Source organism: Colossoma macropomum, unplaced genomic scaffold (genome assembly GCF_904425465.1).
Source record: "Colossoma macropomum unplaced genomic scaffold, Colossoma_macropomum, whole genome shotgun sequence".
NCBI classification, from domain to species: Eukaryota; Metazoa; Chordata; class Actinopteri; order Characiformes; family Serrasalmidae; genus Colossoma; species Colossoma macropomum.
The window spans coordinates 31,905,502-31,929,724 of NW_023494785.1; the positions used below are offsets into that span (position 1 = coordinate 31,905,502).

General features: G+C 39.1%; 1 protein-coding gene across 1 annotated transcript in view; it reads left to right on the plus strand.

The window, feature by feature from the left end:
• Positions 1 to 24,223, plus strand: part of triob (trio Rho guanine nucleotide exchange factor b) — a 183,585-nt gene that overhangs the window by 35,441 nt on the left and 123,921 nt on the right. Inside the window, exons 3-4 of the mRNA XM_036590656.1 lie at positions 20,916 to 20,990; positions 23,464 to 23,578. Of these exons, the coding sequence (XP_036446549.1) occupies positions 20,916 to 20,990; positions 23,464 to 23,578 (190 nt within the window). The remainder of the gene's footprint in view (positions 1 to 20,915; positions 20,991 to 23,463; positions 23,579 to 24,223) is intronic.

Below are 24,223 nucleotides of genomic sequence, written 5' to 3' on the forward strand. Positions count from 1 at the left end.
GCTGCAATCACAGGGTTATAAAGAAACTTTATGTTGTTTAAGCAGTTCAGCATCTCTTTAGACATGGACTCTGGACTCTGCCAGTTGTATTATTCTCCTACAAATTGAATTTTGATTGTATAGTGCTTGTGTAGCAGAGTAATAGGAAATGTCTTTGAGATGGTTGAATGATGTAGGACAGAGTGAGAGAAAACAGAAGGGGGGGACTTGAGTGATGGAGGAAAATAGGCTTCTGGAGGTTGAAGTCAGGAGTGTTTTTCAGGATTGAGGATGGAGTATATCACTCAAAATACCGTGAGGGAGTGGCCACGTTTATTGGGATTCTCAGCTGCTGCTGTGTGAAACTGCACATCATCCTTGCTTTTGGGAATTTTTAGTACTGAGACTGTTTCTTTACTACTACTAGACATTTTTAAGTAGATTTTGGAAATTTTATTAGCTTGTCCTTTTGAGTCTCCTGCATTTGACCTGGCCATCATGAGTAACTTCAGGGGAATGACTGGTACTGAAACCCTAAATGCTGGTTAAGGAAAACTTCATCCTGCCCAGTTCAGAAAAATAAAATTGAAATAACAAAACTTGAGATCCTGTCTTGAGACAGGATTTTGACCTAAAAGGCATTTTAAGGTAGAATGGTCCCTAAAGAAAACGTTTTAAAAAAGATTTTCAACAACATTACATATAAAAAAACTCAGAACACACAAGTAGATTCATTGGTCATTTTGGATAGTAAATAAAACAATAACTTTTATTACACAATGCACAATCGTTTCAGGTTTATAATAGTATTGGAAGATAATTGTTTAAAAAAAGGCATTACACAGATAATTAAGATTGACCAATATTTCAAGCCAGTAATGAGGACATATTAATTGTATTCTGGAAGAGCAGAATGTTGAAGTGATGCTACATTTTATTCATTTTACTGCATTTGTAATCCTTTAGAAATTAAGATATTTCTCTGTAATGCTAATCCAGGTAGATTTAGTCAAGCAAGTGAAAGTGACTAAAATCTAGCTGATGTACAGTCGTATGCAAAAGTTTGGATGCCCCTGATCAAATGACTTTTTGTTGTTGTTGTTTTTTTGGTGTTTTACCTCCTCTACAGAGAACACACTTCTCTACATTTAGATGCAAAGTTACTGTTTGTTTGCTGAATTTAACATATTGGGGGGGAAAAAGACAGAATAAATTGTGGCCTGTGCGAAAGTTATTTTGTACTGTATGTCTTAACATTTTCTAATGTCAAACTCAGCAAATTTAAATTGTGCACAAAAAATAGCAGAAAAAATGCTACATTTAAGTTTATGCTCTGTAGATGATGTTAACCTATTTTAACTAAAAAAAAAATCAACAAAACAAAAGTTGACAAAGAGTGTCCAAACCTTTACATACGACTGTGTCTAATATTTCTTATTTGCAGATTGTTGTAAATCAAGCATGTTTCTTCATATCAGTTCACAAGTTCCAAAAACTAAACCAGTAAGTGAGTGTAAGTTAAGACAGAAATGAGGGTTGATTGTTAGACTGTGTTCTGTTTTGCACATTCTGAGCCTCCTTGCTTTGGCAGCTGGCGGCCTGTGAAAGTGACCCTGTTTGGTGTGAAAACCCTCACATTATTCTGAGGAAATGTATGCTGTGCTGCTCTCCCTTCTGTCAGAAAGAGCTTTATTGTTAATCCCTCAGTGGCTTATTGTTTACTCAGAGCAGTTTATAGACTTGCTGTTATTGCCTCATAATAAGAGCAGGATTTCTCAAAGGGACCCAGTATAGAGCCTTGCGTAACCCCTAAAATCAATTGCTTAGTTTTGTCTTGGCTGAAAATTCAGTGGACACAGACAGAACTCTTTCTGCTTTTAAATTTGGTTAGCGTTTGCCAGACAGCGGGGCAGTCATTCGGTGGGCTCTCTTACAGAGAATGGGGATTTCTTGGTGTGGTTGAATCATTGGCTTGTGATAGCCAAGGTCATCGCAGAGGCTCAGTGGAAAAGGGCAAACTAAATCCCATCGTCCCTCTGGGGGGTTATAATTAAACAACGGAGGCTATGGTGGGGGTTCACACATGATCAGCTGATTTGGAGAGGGGGGGTTAGGAGGGCTGTCTTCGGCACTGTGGTGTGGTAGACCTGATGGGCACTCTCTCCATGTGTGCCTTTGCAGCTGTGTGCCCTTTCCATTGGCACCTTATTGTACTCCATCTATCCCTCCCTCTATGTTCCCCTGTCCTTGATGGACAGTTGGCAGTGCCAGTGACTGAAATGTGACAAGATTCTCTGCCTAATTTAGGCTGAGAGGGGCTCTATTGTGTGGTGACCCTGGGACGCAGTAATGAAGACAAACATTTAGAGACAAACGGAAGAGGACAAACTTTTCCTTTGACCAACCTAGCGCTGTTTGTGCCTTCTGATATAAGCACTGTTATGCTCTTTTAATTGATTTGGTGATTTGGACCACTCATGGCAAGCCTTACGGTACTCTTTCGCTTCCTGTATGTGGGCTTCATACGGGACAGACAGAGACGCCTCACGCAGCAATGCCCCACTCCGGACAAAGGTAAGCTAACTAGAACCATTTAACAAGAAATGCTCTTTATTCGGTTTGACCAAAGTCAATGTGTGTGACTACCAAACATTCTTAATGAGACCTACTTCCATTTACTTTTTAATCTTGTTTGTAAAGAGAAAGCTTTCCTTAAAAGATAAGTGCTGATAGTAACTTGATTAGTTGCAGTGGACTGTATCGTTGGCACAGCAGTCGTTGATGGGATAATGAAGTTACAGTGTTTGGAAACCCCCAGTTATTTTCCTCTCACTGCTTCTTTAAATGGGTATCATGTTGTTGCAAATGCTGGCAAGGCTTAAAACTCATTAAAGCTTAGCTAAGTTTAAACACTGCCTTGCACTGAGTTATGAGAAAATAATGAGTTGTTTCTAGGACCTATTTTGGAAAGCTTTGAAGGTTTTAACTCAATCTGCGCAACAAGTTACTTGTTTTACTAAAGGAACGATGTAGCGAAAAAAATCTAATTTATACATAATGAACCCCAGATACAGTTCATCACCCAAGATGTGCTTGGTGTCCAAATTTGCTTATTTAGTTTAGTGCTGAAGACACAAGACTTGTTGATGTGGTTTGGGACACAGTATGGCTTACTGTCAACTATGAAAATGAACACCACCTTACCGTATAGCCAAACAACAGGTGTTATGCTGAAATTCAGCAGCTGTGTGCATTCACATCAGCATATGGATGCTACAGATTGTTTGCAATTTATGTTGTAAAAAATAATTTATGTTGTAAAAATAAGTGTTAATCTTATCTGTGTGTTTAATAATAGAAATGAAAGAAATCATAAATCTAATCAGCGTGAACCAGATATGGGGGACGTTGAACACCAGTGTCTGAAATGGTTGCCTACTGCATTCAGATGCACGGTGAAGTGTTGTTCATTTGTATAGTACACAGTAAGTCATGCTGTGCCCTGAGCCACATTGACAAGTCTGTGCAAGGGGTGGTATAGTGTAGTGGGTGACACCTCTGCCTTCTATGCTGTAGACTGGGGTTCAATTCCCTGCCTGGGCAAGCATCTTACACTATACCAATAAGAGTCCTTGGGCAAGACTCCTAAGTCTTCACCTACTTGTGTCAAATGATCAAATTGTAAGTTGCTCTGTATAAGAGCGTCTGCCAAATGCCATAAATGTAAATGATGTTAATCAAGTCCTGGATGCAGTTTGAGTGGGCGAAGAGAAGTTTTGTTCATGTATTTACAGAAAAGGTTTGGTGACTCTTGACTAGTAGTGTTTGTTAGCAGTGTTAGCCTGCTGACTGCAGCACTAATTCAGACACCAAACATGTCTTAGCTGATGGACTTTCTATCTGGGATAAGCAGAAAAGTGTATAAATTTTTTGCCAAACCATTTCTTGTAGATTCACGACACTGCTGTTGGGACACTGAATGCATCGATGCGTCATTCTCCAGTGATCTAGACAACACTTGGAATCAGCAGTCCACATTAAATATGGGTTTGGCAAGGGAATGAACAGGGGTCCAGGAAATAATGGGCAATTGGCAAGAAAAGTTTTTCTAACACAAATCTGGAACCCCTTATTGTTTGCCAGCTGGGACGCACACACACTCTCAGTTACACTAATAAATCTTTCTTGCTGTGAGGGGGCCACTAAGTAAGAGACTAAGGGAGGTGGTACCACATTTCTAAGTAGCCCTGGTCATTACAGCAGTGTCTTTCATCCCTGTAGAGCCCATTTTACCTCCTGTTTCAGTCCCAGACTCCACTGTTCCGTCAGTCTAGTAGCAGATGTGAGCTGTAACTGTACTTGAAACATGGGCACAGTTGTGGATATCCACAGTTGGCAGTATGCTCAGGCTGGGATGAGACTCATCCTACTCTCAGGTACTGTGACCTCCTTCTGTTCACCTGTAGTCATCCTTGAAGTGTAGTGGCAGATGGAATGTTCTAAAGGAGAGATTCAGCTGTTTGTTCTCTGGCAGTGCAGAAATTAGTTTGTTTACCAGTTTTTGGTGTAAAATTAATTCTTCAAGAGAAACTTACTGAGTCCGAATTTTATACAATGGTGGGGATAGGAACCAGACATCTACAGAGTTTGATGTCTCTAAAAGTTACCTCACAGAAAGTTCTCTGATGCCTGAGACATTGTTTTGCACTAGTTTTGTGAGATGGTTTTGATGTATTTAGAAAAGATCCATTCGTGGTGGAGAGGTACATGTAGGACATTGTGAGACGACATAGTATCCAAAGAAAACATTTTTATGGTTTTACCACTATTTTCCATGAGCAGTAGTACTTATCAGTGTTTGCCACCAGTCTGAAACCAACCTAGATGGGTGGGGGAGTTTTTTTGAACAGATGAATATCTGAATTCACAGTATTCAAATAAGGCATGGAATGTACAGTGGGATAACATGGAAAATCACAGAGAGGCACTAGCAGAAATTAGCATTACTGTAACAGTGTAGATCATATAAACATAGACTTCTTTTAAAGTGAGGGTATAGGTCATGGAGGTGACCACAGGGAAAAGAGTGCTGCTTCGCATCAGTGACACTGTGTGTTATGTTTATTTATAACAGTATGAAATAGTTTGTAATAGAAATATATTGTACATTATTTGATTGAAATATACTCAATATACTCTCTATGTCCAGAGGTTTGTAGACACCTGGCCATCCAGTATTTCTTCTGACATCAAGAGTATTAATAGAGAGTTTGTGCCCCTTTACTTCAGTAACAGCCTCTACTCTTCTTGGTAGGCCTTACACTAGATTTTGGAACATTACTGTGAGAATTTGGTTGCGTTCAGCCACAAGATACTGATGTTGGGTGATTAATTTTGAATCATAAACGCCACTCCAACTCATCCTAAAGCTGGTGCTCCATCAGAAAATGTAGTTCCACTGATTCACAGCCCAATGCTAGGGGGCATTATACCCCTCTAGCTAATGCATTACCTTATACGATGACCTTTGGCTGCTCCAGAACAGCCTGTTATATTGGCAGCACTGCGTCAGTAATGGCTACATTTTAAAGTAGCCGAGTTCTCTAATTAGAAGGGGTGTCCGGGTACTTTTGGACATAGAGTGCAGTTGGATTAGCTGCTGAAGTATAGCCTATGTGTGGGAAGCATTACATATACAAACTCAGCAGGCACATGTAGGTTCTCTGGTGGTTTTGGACAGTAAATAAAATGTCTGTATTTGCATTGTAGACATTGTGACCCCTGGGTGCTATCACCACCACTGTAAAGGAATCTTAAGACAGTAAGTTTTCCTAGAATGGAGGATTTTACATCAGACCACTCTGAATGACTTTGTTTACATCTCAGCAACTGAGTTTTTCCTGCAATCCCATGGTGAGATAGCTCTGAGTAGAAAAGCAGGACATTGTAGCCAGCTCCAGGATTAGCTCATTATTTTGAGCCATTAGACACCTGTCGTTTGCCGTTTTGTCAGGTTTGTTATTGTCTGCTAATTGCTGCATTGCATCATGTTCTGCAGCAGATTCTCTGGGCTGCAGGTGGCAGTTTTAGTCGTTTTCTAGAAGAAGGATTTCACCATACAGTAGCATAGCTAACTCTTTCAGCTTGCCATAATGCGATTGAATTATACAACTCAAAATACTGACTCCATGCAGGTACGTGCAGGTTTTTTATGGCTTGAAACTGTGTTAACGCCTGGCTCTGCATGCTGATCAGCCAGCTTGTTCAGTCCCTCTCTGATGGAGTATCGGTGGACTCTGTCTGGCAGAGGGACAGGGAGGCAGTTCCTCACAAGGATGGCACTACAGAATGAAATCATGTTTTGGGGGTGGGGGCCTTTTCGCTTCAGCGCCACCCATATCATTTCCAGGGGATGTATTAAGCCTGTAACCCCGTGTTGACCTGCTGACCGAGCCGCCCCTGAGGGAGACACTTGGGCTGCATCTTGGCTTCCGCCATGCTGTAAAACAACAAGCAATCAAGGCTTGTGAACAAGAGCCATAAAAAAGCGGTATGGGAATGGAGCGGTAAAGGCTGCCAGCGGAGAGGCTGGGGTGAGGGGGAATAACACAGACTAGAAATGGAGGGAAGAGGCTGGGGAGCTGTAACTCATGCTAGGTGCTGGCTGCATTCAGAGGCGCTGATGTGTGAGAGAAACGAGCTGGCATGAGCTCACACACCACTCTCAGGCACCTCGGGCTGGGGTGGGGGGAAAATGGATACTCTTAATGCTAAATCAGGAGAAATTAAAAACTGTTGTAAGATTATTTCATTCGTTTTTTTTGGTGTGGGTTTTTTTAACTGAAGCATGAAATGTGCAAGTTGGAACACCAGGTTTTCTCGAGGAGTTCTCTGTTTTTCTTATTTTTTGTGTAATCCTTGCAATCCAACCCACATCAAATTAACCACTGGTTGAAGCTTCAAGCAGACTGTGAAGTCTGGTATTTATTATTTTGCTTTGTATTCAGATGAGGGAAGTACTTTTAGCAGCGTATTAATGTACTTGAAAGCGTTCAGACAGTTCTATCCCCGCCAAATAAGTGAAAATTGGGCTCAGGCCTTCAAAAATACATGAATCACAAAGCAGTAAAATGGCTTGCTGCTTATAAAAAAGTTTTATTAAATTATCATGCTAAAATAACTTTTCATTTTGGATAGCACTGCCTATCCCACTTTCCCCTACTGTACTCAGTGCATATATGCACTTAACTTAATGCAATATGCATATTATATATTTACATGTATATTTGCTAAATATCACTGTTTGTACTGTATATAATGTACTTAGTACTTGACTGTAAGAGTACATAACTTCCATTGCATGTGATTTATATTACTCACAGATTGTTTGTGTATTACCTATTTTGTCTATGTATATACACTGACCGACCACTTCATTGGGTACACCTACCTTGTATCTTTGCTCTTTGTTTTATCAGCTCACTCACAATATAGCGCTTTGTAGTTCTACAGTTACAGACTGTAGTCCATCTGTTTTTCTGTATACTGTGTTAGCCCCTTATACCCTGGTCTTCAATGGTCAGGACTCCCACAGGACCACCACAGAGCAGGTATTATTTGGGTGGTGGATCATTCTCAGCAATGCAGGGACACTGATGTGGTGGTGGTGTGTTAGTGTGTGTTGTGCTGGTACGAGTGGATCAGACACAGTAGTGCTGCTGGAGTTTTTAAACACTGTGTCCACTCACTGTCCACTCTACTAGACACTCCTACCTTGTTGGTCCACCTTGTAGTCAGAAACAGTAGCTCATGTGTTGCTGTACAGTTTGTGATGGTCATCCTCTAGTCTTTTATTAGTGGTCACAGAATGCTGCCCACTGGACGGTGTTGGCTGGATATCTTTTGGTCGGTGGACTATTTCAGTCCAGCTTCAGGAGTGAAATAAAAACAGCACCATCCTCCAGATGATCATGATAGTCTGTCTAAATGAAATCTTTCTTAGCAGCACCTTTCTACCATTTCTTATGCTGATAATTCAGACTGTTTTACTGCCACTGCCGTTCTCACTGCAGGTTTGATCTGAGGAGTTCTGGCTTAGTTTTTCGTTTACTTGACAGCAGAAGCAGCACTAAGTAATGACTGTGATTGGTTAAAAGCCATGTCACTAATTATTTTGCAAATGGTCAGTTGCAAGGTACACATGTGCACAGCTTGACAACTACTCTAGCCTTAACTAGTAGCCAGTAAATTTTAATGCAATGACTATTCTCAGTCCCAAGGGACGTATTAAGCCGTAAAATGTTTTGTATCCCCATTAGAAACTTTTTAATGAATTACATACTGTTACATTTCCTATCATCACTCTTGGTACAATACCTTGTGTCTTCAAAAACATAACTTTACATGTGAAGAAAAAATATTTTACACTCTCAATGTAAGTTCATTTAACAAGATTTAATATTTATGTTGGACTGTTTGTTATTAAAATTTGCAGAGTGAAAACAGCAGCAGCTTTTCAAATAATTAAAAACAATACAAAACAACAAAAACAGATACAAAGTTTTGTTCCGGTAGCAATGATGGATCATTTTATAAATTTTGCACCTACATAAAAAGCTTTTCATAGAATCCTGACTGTTTTCTAACCCCCTTGTAATAAACAAAACTATCAAAAAAATACTTTCAGTTATGCTGTAAATCTCATGGGTCAAACACAAGACTTAATCTTATACGGCTTGTGAAATTAAGAAAAAAAAAAAAGACCTAAAATTTTGAAAAACCTTCCTAAAACAATTTAAGCAATTAAAACTTATTTAGTAATTTATTTAGTATTATTTTTAAATAAGTATTCAATGCCCATTTTGCTGTTGCAGTTTTGGCGTATTTTGGATAAACAATGGCCCCTTCAGGTCATGGCAAAATGATAAGTAAAAATGAAATAAAAACACAACTGGCCCATTAATTTCCTGAGATTTTTTACTTTGGCCCTTTTAGTGGTGTTATTTTGGTCGAAAGTGAATACTAATTTTGTCATTTTTGTTATTAATCGCTTAAAGTAGAGGTTACAGTAATAATCTTTTAAATAAAAGAAACAGGGAAAAATACATATTGTTTGTGCAGAATATTGTCATTAATGTTTGCTGTTAATAAACTTGAATTCGCATTTCATTATGTCATCGCAAAATCCAACAGCTTTATTGCACATTGCAGCTTATCCATAGCAGGCATTTCTAGTAGTAGGCCATCATAATAAATTCAGAATTTATTAGCCAACCATTCAAAATCAGGGCAAATTATGGGAGCAGTCTTGCTCTTTGATTGCCCATTGCATTATTTTAGCTTCCTAATTCAATGATGTCTCAGATGTGCTACATTGTAGCAGGTCCCATTTCTCTACTTCGCATTATTTTTTAATTAAACTGACCTAGGACCAGCTGTCTCCACTCAGATAACCCATTACCCATTAACACAGAACCATCAAAACAGGCCCAGGGATGTTTGCTACTCATTTCCCCCCATTTCGAGTAGATTGATGGGGACTGACAGAATGAGATGAGCAGTGGGCTGGTAGCTCAGAGACCTGGCCATGGCTCTGGCCTGCTTATCCAGAGTCCCCAAAGCTGAGAAAATGGCACATCGTTACCTCTGAGGCTGCGCTATATTTAGACCCGAGCCAAAAAAAAGGAAATCCAGCCTAGCGCTGGCCAATACACACGCACATACACACAGCCAAAGTTTCCATCCCAACATGATTAGAGTGGGGGCCAGGGTGGGAGAGGGAGCATGAGGCCAGACACCCACGTTTCCTGACTTCTGTGCCAAGCCATACAGCGCTGTAGAAAGACCTCCCCCTCAATCGCTGTTCAGTGGCACAGACCTCCACCACTAGCGAGATGTTTTTGTTTTGGTTATTAAAGGTTTATAAAAATATCCTACTGTTGTGAATGAGTGTATATCACAAGACAAAACAGAACATTTAAGGTGTGACTCTCTGGAGATTTTACTCACTTCACCGTCAAAACTGCAGTTATATTTTTTCAGTATGAGGAAACCACCAGAAAACACATTTAACAGAAAATTACACATGGGCCTCAACAACTAAATATCTTTTTTTTCAGTATTTAATGTGTCCACTTTACTACAGCTTCCATTCTTTTCAGGAGACTCATTTTCAGTTTTCAAGGAAATATTCAAGGATATTTTCCACATCTCCAAAGTTCAGTCTTCGAAGTTGGTTGTACTTTCTGTTTCTGGGATCCAAGTAACTTTCAGTGATGGACTCTGGGGTTGTCAGTACAGTGTTGTGAGAACACCAGCAGCTTCTTTGTTTGATTTGCAGATTTCTTCCTTCCTCAGACTCATAGTGTTGAGTCATCTGTGGATTTTTTCAGGTCTAAAGCAAGAGTGGAGCTTGTGTGTTTATCTGACGAGGACAGTTTTGATGGTCTACCAGGTCTTGCATGGTTGTTAGGAGCCCCATCATCTTTTAATGCAAGTGGACTATCTTACATTTGATCATATCAGAAATATCTCCTAAAAATGCATAACTTAATCACTGTTTTAACTGGAAATTAAATAAATTAAGTGTGCCATCCATGCTTTTATAAATTAAAAAAAGGATAAAGTGAATCTGTGGTCAGCGGATTAAGGCTATTATTATGCTTATTATTGTTATGGATGCTGAAATAGTTCATTTTAAAATGTTGATTGGCACATTATACCTACATTACATTGCTGTATTTAGGGAGCTTTCTGTAATAGATTTCTTCTGGGCCCCAGCCTTTAAAGGAAGTATCTGAGCAAAAAAATAGATGTTGCAATGTTGGTACTGTACAAAAAGACACCTAAGCCAGTTGTTCAAAGCAATTTGTCTGGGCATTAATTGTGCTTTTGCTTGTAAAAACACCAAATAACAACAGAATAAATGCAAACATTAATGCAGTAAACAAGCATGCCCGCTCACTTGATTTAAAGAAGCATTGACTGAACCAAACTAGGTGTTGGATGGCATCTACAAATAGCACTGGTCTGCCTTGAGAGAAGAGTTGGAAATGGTTAAACAAACACATTGACATGCATGAAATCACAGCTTATTGTATTAAAGAAATAACTTTGCAAACAATCTAATTACACAGCGTTCAGTTACGCAGTGAAGTTTTGTTGATTCTTATAGTTAGTGGAGAGAAGTGTTGGTCCAAAAAAGATTTGGGTGACAGTTGACTTCTAGTGTTTGTTAGCAACATTAGCTTCGTAGATCCAGCGCTGAACTCCAGAAGCAAAATTTGGACACTTAACGTGTTCTGACTCATTGACAACATATGGGGTAAGGGGGAAATTAAGCAAATTAGACGTTCCTTTAATGTTATTCATAATTATTGTAATATTACTTTTTCCTGAGCAAACAAGCATTTTACTACCCAAATTAGTATGTTTTAAAATGGAATTTTCTCAAGTGCTCATAACGTTTGCACTGTAAATCCCATAGAGAAAAGAAATACATGTCATTTTTTACATGTGTGAGAGACATTTCAAACGCATTGTTTCATTTCAAAAGATATGCCAAAACTCAGATACATTAAGCAAAAAAAACAAAAAAAATTTGTCATTTTGATACAATTGATAAATACACTTGACGTATTGCTTTTCATTATAGGATTTTGTCCATATATATGGACAAAAACCTCAGTATTGTCACGGTCACTGATGAAGCCTCATATGTGAGAACAGTCTGCAGATGTGCAGTGACTAGCGGCGCTAATCGTAAAGTGTTTCTGGCTGCTCTGTAATTGAGTGAGCTGATTGTTACGCTCGGGAGTTCAGTGTGATGTTCCTGTCCCTCCACATTATTAGACCTCTGTTGTTAAGCACCAGTTTTCCCTCAGCTGTGGAGCCATGCTTGAGCTTGTGAAATGAAGACATTAGCTCATGCTGAACTGTAGGGAATCATTTCTACTTAAAGGGGAACACCACCAAATTTTCAACATCTCTGCATAGGTAAGTCATTCAGAGTGGTTTGGGGTGAAATGCTCTGTTCTAGAGAAACGTAAATAGAACTGTTCACAGTGGTGGTGATAGGAACCAGACATGTGAAGAGGCTCCCTCATTCATTGAACATTCATGAACTTCCATTCATCCTTTTTGAATGGAAGTTCTAAGCGGTTCGTAACCGCACTGGACAAGACATTATTTCAGCATAGATGACAAGACTGGGGTCAGTTCTGAATTTAAAGTTAGACTGAACTTGTAAATGTAGCGAAAAAAAGCAAACCACTTTGACACGTGTAATATAAGACATACTGAAACCTCTGTCGATAAGAGAGCTGAGCTTTCTTAAGGTAACCTAACATCAAAGTCTGTCAGCAAGATTGACACTTTCCTCAAATGGCTGTATCTCACAAGCGTCAGACGTTTTCAGTATGTTTCACCTGCTGGGCATGAAGACACTGGCAACGTATCAGACAGTATTAATAGTAGTACACATAGCATGTAAGAGTATATTGGATATATGAGGTCAGGAAATGAGAGATCTGTTGTTGAAGCTGTAGAATACAGAAGCTGTCCAGGAAGAAGTCTGCCATCGCCTAGTCTTGTCTGATCTTGCCTTGATTGCAGCAGATTTCAGGGTTTCTGAACACAGTGAAGGTGTTGTGCCGGGACTGTCACTCAAGGCAGTGTTGTGTGGAAATTGAATCTACTGGCCTGTAGACAGTTTCCATATGTGTAAAACAGGCACCTTTCTTTACAAAACTTTAGACGTTAGGACTTGTAAGCCAGTGGAAAGCTCTTTTTTAATGGAATAACCACTCTTCTGCACGGTTCGATCGGCACACTTCACACAGAGGCCATTAAGCACCTGCTCAGAGTGCTTAACGCTGCAGTTTATCTCAGCACCCTGCGCAGCTCTGCGTTATCATTCACAAAGTTCTAGCAATACGAATAGCAGTGGCCAAAGAGGAGCTTACTGGAGACTGAAATGTTGATATAAAAAGATTTTCCATCTTCTTACACACTCAAAAAAGATTCTTCAAGGGTTCTTTAGTAAAGATAATGGTTACATTTAGAATCATGAGTTCTGTGTAGAGCCATTTCATGCTTAAATAGTTCTTTGCATGATTAAATGGTTCTTCAGATTGATGGAGAATGTTGTACATGGTTCTACCTAGAACCTTTTTGAAAACAGTTGTACATAACACCAAAAAGCCTTATTCTATCACACATAAAAAAAGATCGTTCTTCAAGGATTCTTTAGTAAAGAAAATGATTGTGTATAGAACCATGAAGACTTAAAGAACCCTTTGCATGATTAAAGGGTTCTTTGCATCATGAATTGTTCTTCAGATTGATTGAGAGTGTGTTTTATATTGTTCTATGTAGAACCTTTTAGGAAAAAGTTGGATATAACACCAAAAAGGGTTCTTTTATTGTTACACGCTTGAACCCTTTTTGGTGCTATATAGAATTCTCTTCAAAAAGGTTCTATGCAGAATCATCTATATCACATTCTCCATCAATCTGAAGAACCATTTAATCATGCAAGGGATTTTTTGTGTGTTCATGGTTCTAAACTGAACCATTTTCTTTACTGAAGAACCCATTTTTAAGAGTGTATTGATACAATGTCAAGATTGAAGAACCTTTTTGGTGCTATATAGAACCATTTGGTATGTAGAACCATATACAACACATTCTCTGTCAATCTTAGAGAATGGTTTCACTATGCAAAGAACCATTTAAGCATGAAATTATTCTGTAAAGAACTCATGGTTCTAAATAGAACCATTCCCTTTACTAAGGAACCTGTTAAAGAACCATCTAGTTTAAGTGTGTAGCTTTACTGACAAGCTTTAGTCTATTCATTAAACAAACAATAAGTGGCAGGTTGTAGTAGTTGTGCTGTATTTTATCAGTTAGTTAACTAGTAGTTTTCTTTTATTAGCCCCTAAAGACATTGCGTGATTCAATGCTGTGCCGATTTGTAACCTGCAGCTTTCATTGTCGTTAGCCATGTTAGCATAACAGTTAGGCACTACCAGCTTTCATTTGTCATCAGCCACATTAGCTACTTTTAAACAATATCGCTTCCTCATTCAGTGGAGTCATTTAATAAAACATTACATTCTTCTGTAGAATTAATATCAGTGTAAATGCCAAAAAAAGCCTGAGACAGAAGGGTTTCTACCATTAATAATGTAGAGAGAACTGAGCTGGATAGCGAGGCTGTATGTATTCTGTGCCTGTCGGACTAGTAAAACGAGCCAGTGTTGCAGAACATCATCTTTTTTCCATTTGTTCATCATTTATTAATTTGTTTATTGCCAAAGGAGGACATTTCATTCTCAAAACTTTTTCTCTAACTTATACTCAGCATAAGCATTTCAGTTTAAGAAGTTCTGCCTATGAATGAGAAAAGCATAAGATGTTTGTTAGATGGTTCTTCAAGTGTTCTTTTTAGAACCGTGAGTGGTGTATAGAACCATTTCATGCCTAAATTGTTCTTTGCATGGTGAGATGGTTCTTCAGATTGATTGGAGAATGTGTTGGATATGGTTCTATAAAGGACCTTTTTGAAAATGGTTCTATATAGTGGCAAATAGAGTTCTGCTATTGTTATGATGTCAAGCTTGTAATAATAGAAGAACCTTTCTGGTGTTAGAACCATATACAACACATTCTCCATCATCAAGAACCATTTCATCATGCAACGAAACATGTAAGCATGAAATATTTCTATATACAACTCATGTTTCTAAATAGAACCCTTGCCTTTACTCAAGAACCCTTGAAGAACTGTTTCTAAGTGTGTAAATAAGAAAACAATGAGATCTTACGTTTCTTCTGTAAATATTGTTCAGATACTAATCAGTTAAGTCCTCTCTGAGACAGTGTTTTGATTTTAGAGGGAACTTAACCATGTCCAGGAGAGGTAAATGAGATTAAGATGAGATCTGATTTAGAATATTTCTTTCCTCTGGGTTTATTTATTTATTGGTTTAATTTTATTGTTGTTTTGGGATTTTGACTGAGGCTGAAAAGCTGCCAGGATGCAGGCTTGTGTTCTGGCTGCCAGCGAGTTAATGCCTCTGAAAATTGAAGATTGAGAATCCTCTGGGGTGTTATCTTGCTGATCACATCGCTGAGCTGTGTTCAGTGATTCAGATATTGTAGATTGCCCTGATGATTTATGCCTCTAAAGTAAAGCTCAAGCTATTGTATTTGTTCGTTTGATCTTAGCCATTTATGACTGTACAGTGGGATGAGGCCTACCGTTCATCATGACGCAGTTGTTGGAGATTTATGTGCTGTGCTTAGTTGAGTTTTTATCTTTGCTTGTTGGTGACTGTCCATCAGTGACCTAGAGCCTGACACGAGAAAGAGTATGCAGTTGTATGCAAAAGTTTGGGCACCCATGGTAAAATGACAGAGAACACACTTCTGCACATTTTAATGCACAAGTACTGTTTATATGCTGAATTTAACCTCTCTGGGGAAAAAATAAAACAAAATGTTGCCAGTGCAAAAGTCATGGCACATTTAACATAGGGCTGTCTGATTGTGACCTCTTAGCTGACGATTCATTATCATATAGATCAAATTCTTTTCTTGTTTTTTGTATGCATCTGTTCAATTACAAGCCTAAAATGGCTAAAATGCCTGATTAGCCATCTTCCTTCCTAGCTATGCTTTCTTAGTAGCTAACGCTGGTTGTTCTGTTGAAATGATACATTACACATGTAACGTCCAGACAACCTGCTAGACCACCTCTGCCCACTAGGAGGGACCGGAGAGCCAGGACTGAGTAATTAGGGCTGAGCAGTAGCAGATGTGGGCACCCTACCCAATGGGTGCTCACATGCTGCTTAGCGCTCGGTCTTGAGTTCACGCTGCTACGTGTACGTTGCTCTGACTCAGCCGGTAGCCTCGGTATCTGTCTCGAGTTTCGAGTCTTTGCTTTTCAAAAAAATGTTCTCCAGTGTAAGCAAAAACAATCTCTCAAATGTGTCTCCATGTTTAGGGAGAGACAAGGGTGAGATTAGAGAAGGGAGTTTTTTGGCTTCAGTTTTGGGGAGCTCTTAGTTTTGGTCATCCTTTTAAGTCTTTAGTTAGCACGGTCATTAACTCCTTTCGTGGCATGCTGCAAAGCACATTAGTCTGGCAATGCGGTTACTTTCCTTGTTCCCTCTTAATCCGTTCATTGTCTATTATGTTTTCCCAGCTCGTAGCCCCTTTCATGTCCTTTCTAAGTTGAGCCTTTGTCCCGGCCCTCAGTTGCTCTGCACTTGAGGCTGTCCTCTAGCGTCCGCCAGGTGGGTCGTCTTGTAGCGCTTCCGATTACTAACATAAGGGTTGTGGGTTCGATACTGAAAAATCAGGGCGAACCCCCTGATGTGTTACAACACAAATGTACACCAAATGTTTGACGTTTTCTGTTATGCTTTGTTGCTGCTTAAGTGTTTGAACACTTCTGTGAAGACTGAACAAGACTGAAGTTTGCTTTGTATTCACCAGCTTCTTATTCCAACTTTTCATTCCACCTTAAATGGTGCGGCAGTTACATGTTGATCCCCACAGGCACCAAAAATGTTCATGTATGCAGTTGAGCAAAGCTCCAAAACTACAGGCAAAATAGAACACATATTTGGCTACCATACTTGCTAAAAATATTACAAAGAAAAACAACAAACTCATGCTGCTCTCTAAACATGGTGGAGCACCAAGTTAGCAGGTACAAGGTACAACGTGTCTCAATGAATGCATTTACTGATCTGTTTACATTTATTTGCCTCACACGTTCAGTTCACATTCTGCTTGTTGCTTAAATTTAACGACTTTGGAAAATGATTGTAGCCTAAATAATTGCGTTTGTCTCAAATAATCACAATCAGCCGATTTTCTAATAATTGTGACAGGCCTAATTTGATATTTTATGTTTAATTTTTTTTCAATATGTTAAACTCCGCAAATGAATAGAAACAGTGCTCTAAAACGTGCAGGAAAATGCCATACTGAAGTTCCCTGTAGAGGATGTGTTAACTTTTGTTCACTTAGAGAAGCAACAAAACGTGTAATTTAATGTTGTTCAAAATTTTGCATGCGACTGCAGCTACTTGCATGCTTTACTGTGTGCCCGTGTCATCTTAAGCCTTTTCATGCTCTTCTTGCAGGGCAAAGGTCAGATGGTCATCTGTTGATGATGCTGTCGGTGGTCCGTGACTCAGATTTTACATAACGGATCTCAGTGTGCAGAGCAGATACCCTGTGTAGGGCAGTGTTTTGGTGCGGTTTGTGTATTACTTACCCCTCTGCTGCAGACTGCACGGCAACATGACATGCCTGAGGCCTTTTGACAGAGATTGGAGAAAATAAGATATAGCAGGAAGCCCACATATAGGCCTATATGATGAATATAGATGAGGTCAAAACAGTATGAAGGCAGCATGAGCACTGAGATGAGGTCAGTCCCTCCGTTCCCCACCCCTTCCCCCTGCTCCCACACTCACTTACACATGCACAAGCTCAGAGCTACACACTGCCAGAGGGTCCCTTCAGCTACTATTCCACATGCAGCCCTCCCTTTTGACTGCACGCTCTGCGGTAACTGATAGTTTTCCCTGAAGCCAGGCAGCACTGGGCAGTTTAGCCCAATGACATAATGTATTGCAATGGGCAGCCGGGCCTGACTACTGCTGACTCTCCCGCTAAGCTAATGGAATCAATAGTGGGGAGAGAGGCCAGGGGTGCTTTCACTAAAAACATGCTCTCCACTACTAGGACCCTCATTAACATCAATAATACACGACTAGGAGAGGTTTGCCACTTCGCTGCTGGACCCTTCTTTGACCATTTTAAAGGTCACTTTGTTGAGGAAGCAACATAGATGCGTGAAGGTTGTTTTAGTGGAGACATTTTAGGCGCAAGAACATAATGGCCTGATACTGAGACTGTATTTACGAGATGAAGATAATCATGGTTGTTATTTTTGGTTTATTTGTTTGTTAGTGTATGTGTGTAGATTTAGTGGGTGTCTTTGATTTTCCTGAAAGAGAAGAGCCTGGAGACTCTCGTGTATCCAATGACCTCTGCAGGTTTTAGTACAAACGTGAAGTGCAGTGGTTGAGTTTGTTTCTATGTATATTTATTTGTCACCAAAACAATCACATATTTGGTAGTGAAAATGAGACGGAATTTCTTGGCTGAAATTGAAATTCAGGTGATTGTGCTGAAGCTCCAAACTGTAAACTGAGCAAAGCTGACAATAAACTTAAACAGTTTACATGAAATAAACATATTAAAATTATTACAGTATGTAGGCTACAGTACATACCATGAAGTCTCATGTCCTCATCAACAGAGAGTGGTTGGTCATCCAAGACATTTCCATTATTTTTAGGCTATCATTTGCACTCTGGCTGTCGTTTGTGAAGTTCTTGGATTGTACCTCCTCCTTCGGCACATGCAATTATCATAAACCACTTGTCTCACGTCTCTTTTAGAAACTAAAATAGTTCCACACAGCTGACGTTTTCGGTTATGCTCTGTTGCTGCTTAAGTGTTTGAACACTTCTGTGAAGACTGAACAAGGCTGAAGTTTGCTTTGTACTCACCAGCTTCTTATTCCAACTTTCCATTCCACCTTAAATGGTGCGGCAGTTACATGTTGGTCCCCACAGGCACCAAAATGTGTCACATGTTTTAAGGTGGAACGTCGAATTAGAATAAGAAGCTGACAAGTAAGAAGCTATAAGCTTTATGAAATGCAGAGGAAACAAATAACTTTTTTGTTAAAAAACTAAACTAACTAAATTGTTACTGTTAAAATTATTTGTGAAGTCTAAGATTTCTAGTCTAAGAGGTCTATTTAATCATTTTTCCCAAATGCATGGCCCTATTTTTGATTTCAAAAAAAAAAAAGATTAACCCCTGAACAAGCCATGCGCCCATCGACAGGCCCAGAGTTTTATAACAAACTTCTATATCCTAAAAATAGCTCCATTAGTTTGCACTGAAGTCCCTGTAGTAACTGAATAATAACGCTTTGTATGAAATAAACCTTGAATGTTAAGAGATTAAAAAGATGAAATAAGTTAATTATATAATATTGTATAATTAAACAGTGTTCAAAAACGCTATTCTACAGAGCCTTTAGCTTCTTGCTTGCCAGATTTTCATTCAAATTCATTCAAATTTCATTCAAAAGTTCCACCAACTTAAATTATGTGGCAGGTACATTCTGAAAATATTCAGTGGCTGAGATTTTGGTGCAACCCTAATATTGGTGAAGTGGCTAGATGATAGTGGCCATTCTTAGAGCATTTCTTGCCCATTTTTAGATGAATTAGCTGACTGCTGTTTTCTCATTGTTAGTGTGGTAATGTTTGCACAGATACAATCTGGAGATTAAAACTGGGGATTCGATAACACAGTGGCCTCATCATGATATCACATTGGTTTTCATTTGAGGGAAAAAGAACATATCTTATAAAAACAGGTGTCAAATATAAATATTTTTCTCGGTTCCTCTAACAAGCAGTGTACAGTATTTTAACTGTACACATTTGCTTTAATACACTACACAGTGCATTTTGTGACATATCATTATTCTTGAAATCAAGTAGCTTATGCATGTTTTAGGCCCTGAATCTGTTTCATTATGCAAAGCAAGTTGTTTAGTAGCCTGTGAGATTCACTTGCAGCTTCAACAACCCACAAACTATTGAAAAGAGGGGGTGGCATTACAATTGATATGGTAATATTATGGCCTCCCTAGCGCAGGAACTGAAATGAGGGAAGATGAGTTTGTTAACATGCGCATAAAACAGTCACACACTCAGTGGGCCGAAATTACCTTGTAGGAAGAAACCTGGTTCATTCTCTCCAGCTCTTCCTCAGGTATTAAGATCATGCCATCTGGTGAGTAGGCGGGAGAGCTCAGAATCAGGACAGAAGAGGGGTGGAGTGGCTAGTTGTCTGTCCAGCTGGGGCAGTTGGAGCAATGTCTCTAACCTCACTACTGATATGGGAAATTTGGGCCAAAGCAGATATCTCATATCCAGTATGTAGTAAATGTAGTAAAAATAGTAAAATGAATTAAACGTATGCGTGTTTTGCTCATTTGGAGTACAATAACTACAGTACTGAGAAAATATCAGAGATCACCCTTTTTATTAATTTAATTCCAATCAAAACGACCATTAGATAAAAAGCTGTTCATTTTTTAGCATCAGGAAAAAGCTGAATTTTACATAGAAGCCTCAACAGCTAAATATAATACCAGACTTTCCAGTATTTAGTGTGTCCACCCTTTGCCTTTATTACAGCTCACATTCTTTCATTCATTTTTCAGTTTTTCAAAGAAATCTGCAGAGATGTTTTCCACACCTCCAGTGTTCAGTCTTAGAAGTTTCTTCAGTCAAAGTTCAGTCTTATAAGTGGCTTCTCATAATCCAAGTGACCCCAATAAAAATCTTGAGTCATCAGTTCTGAAAACTTTTAAATTTACTCAAATTTCGATGTTCTACTGCAAAATATCTACTTTCTTTTCTCAGTAAGGGCTTCTTGACAGCTGCACATCCGTTCAGACTCATTTTGTTGACTTATTTTTCTACATCATTTGAACATGGCCACTGTCTTCTGTATTGTCTGAACATTTCATCATAAATAGACAAACATGTTCCTGAATTAATTGCAATAAAATCTCTTTACATTAGCTCACATTCAAGGTTAGGAACATTTTAGCTTTCTCTTATAAAGTTAGAGTTTTAAACAAATACAGTGCATCATTTTATATTTAAGCCTGCTGTAAATGCCTGCTTGGGTGTGTCACTCCATGAAATTGTTGTCTGTTTGTTTGTGTGTGGATGAATACTTGTGAGTGTGCTTCAGCTCGTTCATATGTATTGTGGGCTAACAGCTCTGTTTAACCTTCTGTTTTTTTGTAGGGTTCAACAGAAATGAAGAGATGAAGGCCATCGAGGTGTTGCCTATTCTCAAAGAGAAGGTGGCTTTCTTATCAGGTGAGTGTCAGCAAACACACACCTGCTCCAAAAAATGAAGAAAAGAAAAAGAAGACTGTGACTTTGTACAACATCGCTGTGGTAGAACAAGTACCACTTTCTGTTTCCTTTCCTATTGTGCTGTTACATTCACTGTCCACTATTAGAAACCCCATTCTTCTACTTCCACTCACTGACCACTTTATGAGCTGCACCTATGCTATGTACTTTACATGTCCAAAAGTTTGTAGACACCCAGCATTTCTTCTGAAATCAAGTTTGTTGATATTGAGTTTATCCCCCTTTGCTGCAATAACAGCCTCTGCTCTTCTGAGAAAGCTTTGCAATAGATGTTGGAACATTGTGTGAGGGTTTGATTGCATTCAGCCACAAGAGCATTAGTGAGGTCAGGTACTGATGATGGATGATCAGTTCTGGATAAAAGACTCCACTCTAACTCATCCCAAAGGTATTCAGGCTCACTTTTTGAATAATGCTTAACAAATCTGAATATCAAATTTGACTGAAATATTTGTACCTAATGCAGAAATGGTCAGCTTTCTGTATCAGGATACTAACTGGTCTGCAAAGGCTGCAATAAAACAAGAACCAGCACAATCTTCCGAGAACCTTTAAAACAGGAAGCGTTTACGTATACGACAACTACAGTATTACCCACTGGGGGAAATGGTTTTCACAAAAACAGAATTTGCAAGCAGATTTAGAGCAGTGCTCATTTTCAAGTGGCAGTTAACATGCAGTTACAGATCCTGCAGCCCAGTTCAATTGCCCTGTTATCATTAGTGTCTGTCTCACGAAGATGTCTTCTTGTGTCCCTGGTGGAGATATGAATAAAAATGAGAGTGAGTGTATATTTGCTCCTTTAGTTAGGGCTTCACACAGGGCCTAATATGTAAATGTTTAGGTCCCACAACGCTGAAAAGTGACAGATCTGGCAGGTCAACAAGTGAGGTCCTGAAACCAAACAAGAAAAAAACACACATCAGACACCTAAAGAGTGGATTGACAGGGTTCTGAGGAATCAGGTCATTCTACCAGTGCCAGTGCCACTGAAACAGATGCCAGAACCAGTCTGGGACTTGCTGGATGTGTGATGTGAGCATCTCAGAAGTTCAACCTGCGTTTCTATGGATGTTTGGATGGTCACGTGATTGAACAAATGTAATCATTGTGTTCATAATGATTTCTGCAGTGCGTCTTTAATGCATTCCAAGGGCAAATAGTAGTGACAGTATTATCACAGTATTGCATTCAGGCTGTATGGTGCAGCCCTACTTTCAGATCTTCTTTTGTATGTGTGACTTCTGCCTGAGAGTGACAGCAGTAGGGAAATGCAGGGGCTGTTTAGCTGGCTGACCCAGATAGCTTAAGTATGTTTTAATCCGTGGCAAACCAACTTGTCTATCAGAGGCTTAGCATGGCTAAAGTAGAGATAACACATTTTTCTCTTATTTATTTATTTGTTTTTTGAAACGTTGCACTGGGAATTTAAAGAAGTTCATAAAGGCTAATAGGAGATTGATTCGAAGCGTCATCATTATCTTTGTCAGAAGTTCTAGTGTCTTTTAGTAGGCTCTTACATATTTGCATATTTGTGTGCATCATCAATGATAAGGAACTGTAAGTAGGCCATGGCAAGTCAAATACATATGACTGAAGGGAAATTGTAATTAATTAGTAGCTAGTACTTAGTTGTCAGTGAAATTTTTAATAGATTAATCTAATTATTTATTAGTTTCCGAAAAGTTCATTATAATATTTCATGAGTGGTATGGTTTTCGTAGCGCAGTCGATTGCAGAAGTAAACACTGAGACCTCTTGTTCTCTGGGTATATAAAGTACCACGGTTTTATTAAAGTCACCCTGAAAAAAAATGAACCTTTCCAACCTTTTCATGTCCTGGTCATATTAAGCATGATACATCGTATCATATCTTTAAAAGACTAAATTCCTGTTTTCTCTTGACCGTCCCTAAAACATAATATCAGTTATGATTTCATTAACCAGCAGACGGGAACAACACACACACATCTTCTAAGCCGCTTATCCTTCTGGGTCGTGGGGGGGGGGGGCTGGCGCGGGAACAATAGTAATGTCCATTTATGTCATATTCCACGTCCCCCACCTATCATAGCGAGAAAATGCTCAGCTAGCTCAGATACCCTTTCTGACACTGTTTCATTCAGCAGTATATCACAGTACTGGACATCCTGTTATATTGTGATATTGCATCACGTCCTCTATATTGTGATTCTTATCAACCTGCCAGCACCTAGCCCTACACAACAAAGGTGTCACTCAAAGTCACATTGCACTTTTGGAGAAACCAGATTTTGAACTCTGAACAAATCTTTTGAACGTTGTAAACAAGAAGGCTTATCTAGTGCGTGAGTATGAATATTCTCTGATAGAGACAGCGGGCTGAGCTCACTGGTCAGTGTGTGATGTGTCTGTGTCTTGGTGTGTTCTGCAGGGGGCAGAGACAGACGCGGCGGCCCGGTCCTCACTTTCCCTGCCCGCAGCAACCATGACAGAATACGACAGGAGGACCTCAGGCGTCTCATCGCCTACCTGGCAGGCATCCCCAGGTATTGTGTGTGTGTGTGTGTGTGTGTGTGTGTGTCTGTGTGTTGCTGTGTTTGTGTACTCTTTTTCTCCTTTTCTGGTTTGAGTGTATGAATGATAAAAGGAAAATAAAAAAAAATTGTGTTGTGGGGTCAATGAGAGGTCTCTGTTAGTATAAAATACTGCTTTTATTTGAGAAAATAAAAGAGGCCAGTGATGAAGCAGGTTAGGTTCAGATTTTGATGCAGGCATTTTTCAAGTTTAATTGGAAACTATAAAGTTAAAAAGTGTGTACAAGTGTGTGAGAGGGTGTTAGTCATATATCATTTACAAATTTGCGATTGTAGCCCTCTCGTTTAAATGCAGCTTTTTGAGTCAGTTCCATCCCCTGTTTAGCATTTAAGAGTCATGTATCTATCTAGGTGCGAAGTTTGTAACAAATTCTCCTTTTATTTATCATCCTTCAACATCAGTCAATTTCAGATTTATGTTTTTAGTTCAGTTGTTTTTATTTCTTTTGTTGAGTTACTTTATTTGGCTAGTTTGCTGTCCTGCACCATTTTTCCATCGCCCACATGCAACCTACAAACCACATTTCCGGAACTTGGAACATTTTGTTAAATGCAAAAAAAACAAGAATGTGTTATTTGTTTATTCTCTTATTTAAC